The sequence below is a fragment of the Poecilia reticulata genome, linkage group LG1 (genome assembly GCF_000633615.1).
Source record: "Poecilia reticulata strain Guanapo linkage group LG1, Guppy_female_1.0+MT, whole genome shotgun sequence".
NCBI lineage: Eukaryota > Metazoa > Chordata > Actinopteri > Cyprinodontiformes > Poeciliidae > Poecilia > Poecilia reticulata.
This window is the reverse complement of record NC_024331.1, coordinates 1,052,016-1,065,519: the sequence shown is the minus strand read 5'-3', so window position 1 is coordinate 1,065,519 and position 13,504 is coordinate 1,052,016. Positions and strand designations below refer to the sequence as shown.

The 13,504-nt window shown below is 37.9% G+C and overlaps 1 protein-coding gene across 1 annotated transcript in view; it reads left to right on the top strand.

The window, feature by feature from the left end:
- The window catches only part of LOC108166304 (glutamate receptor ionotropic, NMDA 2A-like), a 122,245-nt gene that overhangs the window by 49,788 nt on the left and 58,953 nt on the right, over positions 1-13,504 (top strand). Inside the window, exon 4 of the mRNA XM_017304851.1 lies at positions 211-369. Coding sequence (XP_017160340.1) covers positions 211-369 — 159 coding nt within the window. The remainder of the gene's footprint in view (positions 1-210; positions 370-13,504) is intronic.

Here is a 13,504-nt window from a genome sequence, read left to right as displayed (position 1 = left end):
ATGGATGGATGGATGGATGGATGGATGGATGGATGGATGGATGGATGGATGGATGGATGGATGGATGGATGGATGGATGGATGGATGGATGGATGGATGGATGGATGGATGGATGGATGGATGGATGGATGGATGGATGCTATATTATGCAGTCCTGGCATGTGTGTAAACTCCTTTGGTTGAAACTTGGGTTTATTCTCTCTGTCACAGGTTTGTGGGCTTGTGTCTCGCGAAGGTCTCCATGGCCTTGTGTTTGCTGATGGCACCGATCAGGAGGCCATCGCCCAGATCCTAGACTTCCTGTCTGTTCAGACACAGCTTCCAGTTTTGGGTGTTCATGGAGGCTCCTCTATGATAATGGCTGATAAGGTGAGTCACCTGCAAAAAAATACTTTATCTGTTTTTGTGTTCAAATTGTTTGTCATTTGGAATAACACACATCAGTGATGTGTCATTTGTGTCTGACACATAGATAGATAAATAGACAGACAGACAGATAGATAAAAAACTGTATCAATCCCTTTGGGATTTACCCTCAGTAAAATTCTAGTTCCCGTCTCCCACACAGCACCAACACATCAAACAATACATCAATAATTGAATGAAAATGAAATTAAATGAAAGACGGTTTTTGTTTTGCATTGTGATGGTTTTTTTCAAACCAAAAATAGTTTTGTGACATGATCACCAAAACAGGAAATGAACACAGTGCTTATAGTTTTTCCTTGGCTTTAGGAAGTTAGTGGGCTGTAAAGTAAAGACCTGTTCATGGGACCATAGACAAAGGATATGGGCACTTATAACCTCCTGGGTTTTTTTCTATCAAACATGTTGCTAATTATTTTTTGTCTCTTATTTAGTGGAAATATTGATGTTAATGAGACTTTCTCCAAAATTACAAGCGTTTTCAAGCTGTATAGTTCCACTATTGAAAGTGAGGAGCTAAAGTTCACAAATGACATTGAAATAAAATCCAGTAACATTTGGTTTGAGGTGATTCCTCTGGAACTTGTTGAAGGAAAAATATGCCAACTTCAGAAGATATACTTTTAACTTAACAGTGCTCTTTGGATTCAGTCTGTATTCTCTCACATTTAGATCATCAAACCAAATTTTAGATATACCATAACTGATTGACACCCGCTGGTTTGCAACCAGCTTCTGACTATGAGAATTTTTTTATACATTTGTGTGATGTGGTAGATCTCAGGCAGCTGGTGAGAAAAATTATCTCCTAGTCTCAAAAAGTTTGGCCTGGCTTAAGGGAGCAAATCACCTTCAGCTATAAAACACATTTCATGTCAAAACAGAGTGGTAGAGCAGGGAGTCAACAGTCAGACCATTAAGTAACTACAGGTGTCATTTGTGATCACTATTTGCTTGTTTTTTATTTTTATTTTTTATGTATCCCCCTGTACCTCTTTTAATAGTCCCTTGTCAATAAATAAAGTTTTTTTTTAAATTGAATTTGAAAGGAATTGAATTAAAGGTCATCAGGAAAGAACAAGTTATCTTTTACAGACAATTAGCAGCAGCAACACTGTTTCCGTGTTTTATCATTTTGATAAAAATCTTGAGACAAGACGTTTGACTGCAGATGGTATCTCAGCATTAAAATGTTCTTTACAAATACTACATATGGCCTGTGTTGGGACTTTTCAGGGTCAAACCACATTTTCCTTGAGATAAGGTTTTATCTATGTTTTACCATCATGGAGAAAAAGAGAACTGTTATGTTCAGAAAAATGCATGATCACTGGCTAATATAATGTATTATCCATTGAAGCCATTTATGTAAAGTATTCTTTATGTGCTGATTCCCATGTATCAATCAGAGTAACATTGCTGTTCAGAACTGGAGCAGGATGCACATAGAAAAACATATGACTATGATGATACAGGCCTTATACAGGTACAAGCCTAGACACAATCAAATGGATGTGATCTGGCACATCCATCTGGATGTGCCAGATGGATGTGATGTTAATAAATTGATGCTGTAGATAACAAATCCACACACTGGAGTGTCTTTGTACAGTCAGGGGAATATGTTTTTTGTAGAACACACAGCATTCTCAAGTGTATAACTTTTATTTTAGCAGACAATCATGCATTGTTGTTAAAAAAACCTTTTATGTCTGGACTGAAGCTGAGCAATGCAAGACTAAAGCAGGAGGTGGAAATAGCTGTATCATGTCATTGCTTAGCAGGCCACCAGATAGATTTTTTGTTTTCATAAAAGCAAATAAAGATGTACTTTATTATTTGGGCTTTGTTTTGTTTTAGTCGATACTCAGCACAAAGTTAGGGGTGGACATATCTCATATTTCTCTCTTATCTGAATTTCCCCCCTGGTACTGACTGTAGAGCTTGCTGACTGACAGACAAACTGAAGAAGCTTTGATAAAAACACAACTGGTTGTTTAACTTTTAAATCTCTCAGGGCACAAAAGACAAAACACAGGAACCAATAACTGCTGCAATACAGCAGTCTTTTGAAGTTGAAACTGACTGGGGATCAGGCACTGGTGTGTATGTGTATCTGTGTGAGAAAAGATAAGAAGTAAAACAGAAAGCGGGGGAGAGAGGTGGGAGTGAGTTTGAAGGTTTGGGGACTGCAGTGGAAACTTGAAGGTCAGTGACTTAAACTTCCTACTGAGAACAATGACAGAAAAACTAAATAAAATATGTCAGTCTAGTCTTTAATCTGTAATGTTAAGATGCCATTAAACAAGGTACTTAAGCTCCTACTGCTCTAATTGAACTGCTCAGTGGCCAAAAGTACAACCGTATGGTCTTTTTTTGGCAGCTTGCAGTTGAGAAGCGCCATTGTTTGTGGCCGGTAACTAACCAGCCTGTAAAACTGTTCCTGTGGGTCTGTCCTGGAAATGAAATAATTTTTTCTGTCTGGTTTAAAGTAAGGACAAAATCAGCCAACTACTAGAGAGGTAACAAATCACAGTGAGGCAGTAAATAATCAAATAGACATTATAAGCTTTTCTCTTGGTTGCATAGGAGATTCACTTAAAGAGAAAAATGTGTGAGGGGACAATGACCATCTGGTCTTTAACTGGATTTAAGTGGAAAATACAGTAAGTTTCATTTTATTTGATTTTTTTAACCCTCCGATGTGTGAGCAGTCTTCCGTGAGTGGGTCCTTTATGACCTGGGTTACAATCAATGTGTTTTTATGCTTCTTTTGTCATTTTGATTTAAAATAATGTTTTGTATAATACTTTTTACTGTGTTTTATTTCACACAAGAGTTATTTCATGTTTGAAATATTTTCATTTTTCACTTTTTAAAATGTTTTTAGAACAATTTGTAGAACATTTCTGACAATTTGTAGAACATTTTTTAAACAAAATGACAAAAGTAGCAATTTTACAACAACAATGATGTGTGTGGGTGTGTGTGTGGGCATGGGGGGGCTGCAAAAGAGCACGTTTCTTGAAACAAGCTAGCTAACCAGGCTAGCTAACATTACTGTCTCTATTCTATTATGTTATGTGTATCACACATGTGAGTGTGTGTATGTGTGTGATTTATTTATCTATCCATCCATCCATCCGTCCGTTCGTCCGTCCGTTCGTCCGTTCGTCCGTTCGTCCGTCCGTTCGTCCGTCGAGTCATGGGGTCAACAGCCTAAGTAAAGAGGCTCAGAGTTTGCTCTCCCCAGCCAGTTGTTCCAGCTCCTCTGGGGGAAGCCATGGCATTCCCAGACCAGCTGAGAAACATCGTCAGTGTGTCCTGGGTCTTCCCCGGGGCCTCCTCCCGGTGGGACGTGCCCGGAATACCTCACCAGAGAGGCGTCCAGGAGGAATCCTGACCAGATGCCAATCACCTCAACCTGCTCCTCTCGACAGGAGCAGCAGCTCTACTCTGAGTCTCTCCTGGATATCTGACCTTCTTACCCTATCTCTAGGGGAGAGCCCAGACACCCTACAGGGAAAACTAATTTTGGCCGCTTGTATCCGTGACCTCGCTCTTTCGGCCATGACTCAAAGCTCATGACCATAGACGAGGGTAGGAACTTGGATCAACCGCTAAATCAAGAGCCTCACTTTTTGGCTCAGCTCTCTCTTCACCACAACAGACTGGTACAGCGCCCGCTTCACTGCAGACGCTGCATCAATCTGCATGTCGATCTCCTGCTCCTTTTTTCCCTCATTGGTGAACAAGATCCTGAAATACTTGAACTCCGACACTTGGGGCAAGACATCCTGCCCGACCCAAAGAAGGCACGCTATACTTTTCTGGCTCATTTATTTATGCATTTATTTCTATAGCTATTAATTTTTATTTTATTTATTGAGATGATAAAAGAAAGAACCTTGAACACATTGATCAACAGGTTTTGCATGTCATTCAACACATTAGCTCTCTTGGTTTTCTCATCCAGGGTGTCAGACACGCACACACAAATAATACACATGCACAATAAAGTATAAGTGGTAATGTTAGCTAGTTGGTTAGATAACTAGTGTTGGCTAACTTTGAAGAAGGGTAATATGTTGATTCGTGACAATAACGCTGTCACTGTACACACACAAACACATTTGTGAGATAAAAAAATAAAGATGATACTTATATGTAAGAGTTCTTGCTGTGTAAAATAATATTATTCAGGGGTGACAGTTAGGTCTTAGTGTGTTTGGTTCACAAAAAAATGTTTTCCTGACAGTCACAGTTGGTAAGAAACAAAGATTCCCATTAATTTCCATAGGAAATGAATGCGGGACATTTTGGACCCACCCACAGAAGAATGGGGTAGTGATATATAACATGCTATTTCTTAAAATGTATAAAAGATAAATTAAACATTTGAATTGCATGATATCAGTAACATGTTTCTTGAGGAATACCTTTAATATGAAGTGATGAAAACTTTTCATTACAAAGATATTGCAAAAAGATGACCTCACTGGGTCAAAAAGGACCCACTTTTGCATCAGAGGGTTAAGAAAGACATTATTACCTTTTTGAATACAGCAGTAGTTTATGTTTTTCTGTTCTCATACAGTAGTAAATGGAATCCCAGCATCTTCTGGATAAAGAAATCCTGGAATCTCCTCTCCCAGTCAGGTTTAGCTGTAACAAAGCTTTTTAAATGGAAAGAAAATGCCTAATTTCTGATTGTGAATTTTTAATTAAGTTTAATACACCTTTAATCAGAAACAGTTGGGGAAGTTTGCTTGAAAAATTGCTGAAGAAATGAATCATTATTCATTTCTTGAATAATGATTCATTATTCTTCTGCTTTATTCTTCTGCAGATTGTCTGATTAAAACATTGAATAGACTCATCAGATGTATTAACGTGTCACAGTCTTGGTGCCAAACACAAGCTCAGTTACGGAAGCCATGAGGATTTTCAGTGAGGTTGCCACATGTGTCTTGTTTGACACTCAAACTGTGATGGCGACAGCACCACAATGAACAATGTCTCAGTGCTTTTCAGCAGCTTTATTAGCTCCCTACTAATTTCACAGCATCAAACACATTTAAGCATTAGTGTTGTGAAAACTTACACAACATAACAGCCTGACACCAACAAACATAATCTGCTCTGAAGACAAAATGCCTCAATATATTATGTCTCGGCTGCATAAATGCTGCTTTTATACATGCTTTCTGCTCTGATAGATCAGTGGTACCAGGAGACAGAACTTGAATAATTCGCTTTTATTATTGTGGACTAAGAAAAAAACAAGGCATTGTTAGGAGCCTGACCAGCTAAATAGCCACATTCATTTAAGATTCTTTCAAATCAATTTTATACTTAAGCAGCATCAATCCATACTCTTCCCAAGGTACATTTAGCATTTAAGCTGTGTTTAGTAATTTTCTAGACAGCTTTCCTCACAAGGAGCACAATATCTGCAATGAAAAGTGATGCTGCCCAGGAAGAAGATTTACGATTCAGTTTAAGATTCAAGCAAGCGGCTCAGTGCTCTAAAATAATGGACATACAGCACACGGAGGCGGGCAGAACAAGTGTGAAATACTTGGTGTTAAAGTAGCGTTAAGCTGCCAAAATGCAAACTTAACTGTCATGATTATGACATATTTCAAGTAAAGGCTTTCTCCAGTTGTCATTTTTATCAGCTATTCAGCAAGCCTTAGACCCATCACTGTGAATCACATAAACAGAAACAGACACTGCTGGTTCCCCCTGAAAACTGATAAATACTGTGGAGACAGAAACTTACTCAAGAAAGCCTATTTTAAAAAAAGATTTCTAATAAAAGAAGTAAAATCCTATTAAAAAATATTTAGTTTAGTCTTAGTGTTTTTATGCAGAATTTGAACAAATTTAGTTAGAAATACATATCAATAATTTTTATTTGTCTTATTATTGCAGTTTTACACAGGGATAAACTACCTTACCTAACTTAAAAATAACTTTGGTTATACTTTATTATGTTCATGCTAGGGACGGGTTATACAGCCAAAAAATTGATATATTCATGATATATTTTTTTAAATGCCTCAAACATTCGTGTTCCACATTTATTGCTTTTTTCTTTTTTTCTCTTTTTGGAAGGTGTATATATCTATCTATCTATCTATCTATCTATCTATCTATCTATCTATCTATCTATCTATCTATCTATCTATCTATCTATCTATCTATCTATCTATCTATNTATCTATCTATCTATCTATCTATCTATCTATCTATCTATCTATCTATCTATCTATCTATCTATCTATCTATCTATCTATCTATCTATCTATCTATATATATATATATATATATATATATATATATAAAATAGAAAGATATTACTTTTCTTAAAGAAATATCTGATTTGGGACACAGAGCAATAAGTACTTTCAACTTTCACTTCCACTGATTTATCTCATTTAAATGTTTATGAGTTAGAAGACGTTACTAGCTGCAGCTAGCTAGCTTCCTCTCTATGTTTCTTCATCATATCGTTGCGCTTCTAGTCAACCGGATGTTGATAAAATGCACAGGAAATATGTCTTCTGTTTCATAAAACTCTGGCCCTGAACCTATTAACAATTAAATCATACACAGCTAACAGATACCTATCTGAAGGACGGCAGTGCTTTGCAGATATACAAGGAATTATTTTTCATGAAACAAATTGTGGTCTCAACACATCTCTAGAGACTTACCAGGACTGCTGTCTTCATTTCCACACGGTCATCAGTAGGGAGCTTTCACTCTTTGGTCTGACTTCTTGCAGTGTCTACCTTTCACTCTCTTCCAGTGAAACTTTGTTTTCACTATAAAAGAGCACATTGTTATGTATTTTAGTGCATAACAGTGAAGAATTGTATACAGAGGACTGGATGATGTGCTTGTACATTCGCTTTAGGGAATGTGGTATGGGCAAGAAAAATAAGCACGTGGAAACCCGAGAGATGAGCTAGATTAGATGGGAATTCTGTTCTTACATTGCCAAGAGACCACTCTGGGAACTAAGACATGTTGTTGGCTTTGCCCCATCCCCATATGTGCTCGCTCTTCCTCCGCCAGCACTCTTATTCTCTTCTCTTTACTTCCCAGTTCTTAGTGTGTGTGTTGGGGTGGAGTGCGGGGTGGACAGGGGGAGGGGTAGGAGGTCACAGTATGTAGGATAAGAACACTAACATGCTGAAATGGAGGGTTGTTAATTAAACATGAATGTTCTTTCTGCTTTGCTCTACCTCTATGGCAGGATGCTACTCTCAGTGTCTGCGTGTGTGGATGTGTGTGTATGTAGGTGTGTGTGTGGTTTGGAGAGGCTGTGTGTCCCAGCTCGGGATGTCCCATATTGGTAGGGCTATTTGCCTAGGTTTTCTGCTGAACTACTTTAATATTTTACACCTGCTCCCCTCACCTGCTGTCACTAGCAGAAGACACACTGCTGCGTCATTCACTCCCAAACTCCTTTAATGCTTTCACCTCTAATTTATTCTCCTCTGCTACTTTTTATGTCTTCCTCTTCTCTGTCTCTATCTCTCTCTCTGTCTTTCTGTCTGTCTCTCTCTTACTCTCCCTTTGTCTCTCTGCTTCTTTCCGTGTATCGTCTTTTAATTGTCTTAACCTCCTGGCTCATTTTATCTGTGGCTGTTATTCTCAGGTAGTTAGGATACAAAAAGATCCGCAAGTCACAGTTTTAGAAAATCTCCCTAGCCATCAAATCTTATGAAGTGAGATCGAATGACGTTTCTCTTAACTTGGTTTATGAGAAAAATACAGTTTGTAGCTGGGATGATACAGTTAGTGTAGTGACAATAAAGAAGAACAGACTCCAGCCCTCAGTTCTGATACTTGCTGTCATTATCTAGCTGCATTTTCATCACAGGTCTTGAGATCTAACTCCTTCTAGCTCAGCTCAGGAGCAGAGCAAACGGAACTGGTGGCATGTCTGAGATAATTCTGTTTTTCTATGCAGGAGCTACAGCTGCTATGGCCTAACAAAAAATAAGTCTTACTATTTTCATTTGAAAAGATCTATTTCCACAGAGAAATGTGCTAAATTTGCAAAGATCCTCAACAACACAATAAAAATTCCGTCTTTTACTAAGAAATTACTGAACCTTCATATTCACAGCTAACATCTGGAAGGACAAACACAGCCTGGTTTCTCTGCATAGCAGCAGCTGTTAACAGTTGCTGTTCAGTATTTATTTCTTATCATTCAAACGCTGTTGTCCAACAACCTGAGCCGTGCTTTAATTAAATGTCTAGAAAATATACTTTCTTACACCCAGCTCCTACTGTGTGTATTACAGGCTACATATGGCTACATATGTTCACACTGAAAAGCTTTCCATCTGCACTGGAGGGAACATCTGGTCTTAGTGTTAAACTAAGGGGTGCCTTACTGGTTAGAAACCATCACTTACAAAACCCTTCAAAGTTAATGGGGCACCTGGTAAAAATATGAACAAAGCCTTTAATATGTTCAACTTTTAGAACAAAAGCAAGAACATACATTTTTGGTAACACTATATTTGAAGGGGTGTGCATAAGGCTGACATAAACATGACATAACACCTGTCATGAACATGAAGGATTGTCCATAAATGTTTATGGATGTTTATGTTGTCATTCTGTAAATAATGAAACTTTTTCAAAAAAGTTTTTATTGTCTCTAGTGACCTTTATTTGATAATGAATTGACAGGAAAGAATGTAGTGACAGAAGGGGGAAGACTTACGGCAAAGGTCACCATAATGGGAATTGAACCTATGACAGCCGAGTTGAGGATTAAGGCCTCCATATCTGGACTATGCAACACCCCATAATCACACTTTTAAAGCAAAGTTGCACTAAAAGTCCATTAAAAGTGCCAACTTTGCATTATTTGGTAAATAATAAAACTTCTAATGCTAATTTTCATTGAGTAAAAGTGTCAACTTTGCATTAATATTGTCATTATTTACCAAATAGCACTTCATGACAATAGTCATAAACATTTATGAAGATTCCTTCATGTTCATGACAAGTGTTATGTCATGTTTATGATGGTGTCATGTCAGTACTATGCACACCGCTTCAAATAAAGTCTTACTAAATTTTCTATAAGAAAAAAAACAGGTAAAGGGCATGTTAAAAGTATTCACCCCCTGAATGTTTTATTCTATTTATTTTACAAATCAAACAAGATAAAAACAAACAAAAAGTGTAATAAAAAAGTAACTACGTAAATATTCACTCCCTTTAAAGTAACTGATCTAATTCAACAGAGGTCCAGCCAGATGGTGCTAGTGGTCTCACAATTAGAGGAACGGCGGTCCGTCCAGCACCAGCCCTGATGGTGCTGGAGGCGTTAGTCTTGTAACCAGTGGGTTTCTGGTTTGTCTTAGTTGTTGTATCTTTGGGCAAGGTACTTTATCCTCTTTGCCCACTGGTGGCAGACAGAGGTCCAGTGGTGCCGGTGCATGGCAGCCTCACTTCTAGAAGACAGCTGTTACCACCATCAGCGTGTGAATGACTGAACGTAGAGTAAAGCACTTCACACTATGTTCAGTCATTCAACCATTCACACACACATTCACATGCTGAGTGGTAAGCTACATTGTAGCCACAGCTGCCGTAGGGCAGTCGGACAGAATCATTTCATAATGTACTTTTCCAAGTCGATCAAATGAACATTTTTTTTTTTCAATGACATTCAGTTTCCCTGGTCTAAGCATATTTTGTGACAAAGGATGACCATTTATCCTATCTGTTCTTCAAAATGGGAAAGACAAGACATTCGAGGCTGATATTTTGTTTATTTCCAGTTGGAAAATATCTGCAAGAAAGTCATAATTTTCCTAATTTGCCCATGTCTTTGGTAAAGCCATTTTTATCTTGCAAAAAAGTTACAGAAATGTCTAAACTTCACTGTTAGAGAATGCCAATTAAAAGATGGGTCACCAAATCTCCCAGATTTTACTGAATGGCAGAGCGTTATGTGTACTTAATCTTCAAACAGTTAAAAGACCTATGCCTTGGAGACCAGGAGCAGAAAATGTAATTCATCATGATGCCAGAAACAGAAAATGTATTAGAAACTATGAATCCAGAAACCACTGGCTCAAGTATAATTAGAGATACGCAGGGGAATCAGAAGACAAGATTAACCATAACAAACTGGCTAACATATGAAAGATTAAAGGCAGCAGTAAAACTAATCCAACATGGCCTCTCAAAGCACAGTCATAAAAAACAAACACAAACAAAACAGTGATGCAGAACTAACAAAAAGAAAAAAAATCCATAAACATCTTGCTGTATTTGCTATTGTCTGTGTCTGGAAAGCATGAGTCCCTGCTGACAGCAATGCAATTTTGATGAAAACATTTTTGGTTAAAAATAACTGCTTCTATGAGATGCATCAGTACATACCAGAAATATACAGCAATAATGACACAGAGAGGTCTTAAAATACCAGACACTTGCTTTTTTTATACCAGTTTTGTTACACAATGTTTAGAAAAAGTATTCAGTCTCTAGCCCCTGGGATTGTTTTTACCCTTTTATTGCTTTTACATAACAATCATGATAAACAAAATGTGTTTTTTGGCCCCGCTCCCCTTACTAAAAACTACAAAAAGTCAATTTCTTAATTGTTCAAAATAACCCTAGTTGAATGAGCGTATTAACCATAAAATAGGTGATTACATAAATATTCACCCCTTCAAGTCAGTATTTAGCAGATGCACATTTGGCTGCAGTCAAAGTACAGAGTCTGTGTGGACAGGTTCCAGTCAGGCTTGTACATCTGGACAGCTCAGTGTTAAGTAATGAGTTCTCCATTCTTCCTTTCAAAACTTTTTAAGCTGTGTGAGGTTGTGTAGGAATCGGCAATGAGTGGTCCTGTTCAAGTCCTGCCACAAACTGTATCCAGTTGAGATCTGGGCTTTGACTGGGCCATCCAAAACATCTTGCTTGTTGTCTTCAATCCTTTTGTGTAGCTGCGGCTTCAGGTCATCGTCTTTCTGGAAAATAAATGTTTTCAGAAGACATACTTCTCTTGCAGATGGAAACAAATTGTCCTCCAGGAGTTCCCTTTATGTTGCTGCATTCATTTGACCTTCTAACTTGACAAGCCTCCCAAGGCTTGTCCACAATGCTGCCATCACATGACTTCACAGTGGGGATGGTGTGTTTGTGGTGATGTGCAGTGTGCAAACACTGCAGATGTTGATACTTTACTCGAGTAGCAATAAGACTTTCCTTCACCAGAGGCTCCCTCACCACTCTACTGTAAAGCTTTGACTGGTGAATAACCCGACAACAGCTGTTCTCTGAAGGGTCTCTCTAAGTCAGCTGTTGAAGCTTGTAGTCATGGTAACTTAGCATCCACTCTAACTATTCTTCTTTATGAGTTTGTGAGGATGGCCTGGTCTCGGCAGATCTACTCATGGGTCATATTCCTTCCATGTCTTGATAGATTGAACTGAACTCCAGGGAATGCTCCATTCCTTAAAGATGTTTTTGTATCTATTCCCCGTCTTGTATTTTTCAATAATGTTTTCACTGATTTCTTTGGAGTCTTCTTTTGTTTTTGTGTTGTAATTGTAGCTGGGAATACTGACTAACCAGTTGGACCTTCCAGACTCAGGTGTCTGGAAGGTCCAATCACCTGAGACACACTCACTGCACTCTGGTGGTCTCCATTTGTAGAGAAAAGTTTTTCCTTTTGACATTAGAGAGATTTTATTTTATTTATTATTTTTTTGATCAAAGCCAAATTTGTTGATCATGACTGATTTGTAAAATCAAAAATGGTTAAAACATCCAAGGCAGTCAGTACTTTATCTGGTTTCCGTATAATCAGGGTTGCATCGGCTGTTTTCTTGTGAGTAATGATTTTGTGACAGGATCTCAATGGTTTCCTTGATAAACATATTTTACTCAAGAACAAAAATAATGTTCCTTCTTAAGTTTGTATCTAGTATAAGATGTGCAGCCTCACTCCTTATGTTGTTTTTGTGAAGTTATTTTGGCATCTGCCTTTCAGGCAGACTTCATCATCAACTTTCAGCTTGGACTGCTTTTTCTTAAAGTAACATTATCACTGCTCTTTAGTTAAGCATGTGATAAAGTTTCCGATTTATGCTTCTTAAACAAACTTTCATCAAACTGCACCATTATTTAAATAAACATTCCTTAACGATCTGTCTGGAAGGAAACCACCTGGAATGTATTATCTCACTTACTTAAGTGTGTGAAAATTGCATATTATGGCTAAGTATCCTTCAGATGCCTCTTTAAATAATTTGCAATCATCTGTGCTCTTATCACTGTAAGACGTTTTTTGATAAAGCATGGAGCTAAAGCTGCAATATTAATAATCACTGGGGAAAGAATCAACACTCCTGTACACATTGCTGAATATAGCAGTACGAATCTGTACATACATTCATCATTTTTCTGTAAACTGCTGAATAAATTCCTCAAAACATTTAAAATGTTGTATAAGCTGCAGCTATCTGCTTTACTCAAAGAAACTCCATCTTACAGTAAAGCAGTGTTTGTCAATTGCAGTCCTGAGGCCCCCTGCTCTGCATTTTTTAGAGGTGCCTCTGTTTCAGAACAGCTCCTCCAAATTATTGCATTACCTCTTCTGTAGCCATCAAGTACTGCAGAAGCCTGTTAAATCACCCACAGATTCAATTCTGGTGTGTGGCAGAAGGGAAACACCTAATACATGCGGCAGCAGAGCTTGAGGATCGGAGTTGAGAAACACTGCCGTAAAGAAAGGGCCTCACTAAATGCCAACATTGATTAGCATTATAAGCATTTTACTTTTCGGCAATTTAGTGAGCCAGGGGTGTCTTCTAATTCTTTATCCTATAGAAACCATATTTTGCTTACCTGACAGAACTGCAATTGCTTGCTTTGCATCTCTATGTAGCCACCAAGCAATCGCTGACTTTATTGGCTGCTTAGAAGTAGCTTGATTAAGGACATCCATTGTCTGTTATTTCCAACAATTACAACTACTTGTTTCAGTTTGGGAAACACAGCCAAAGTACAGCATTAGAGC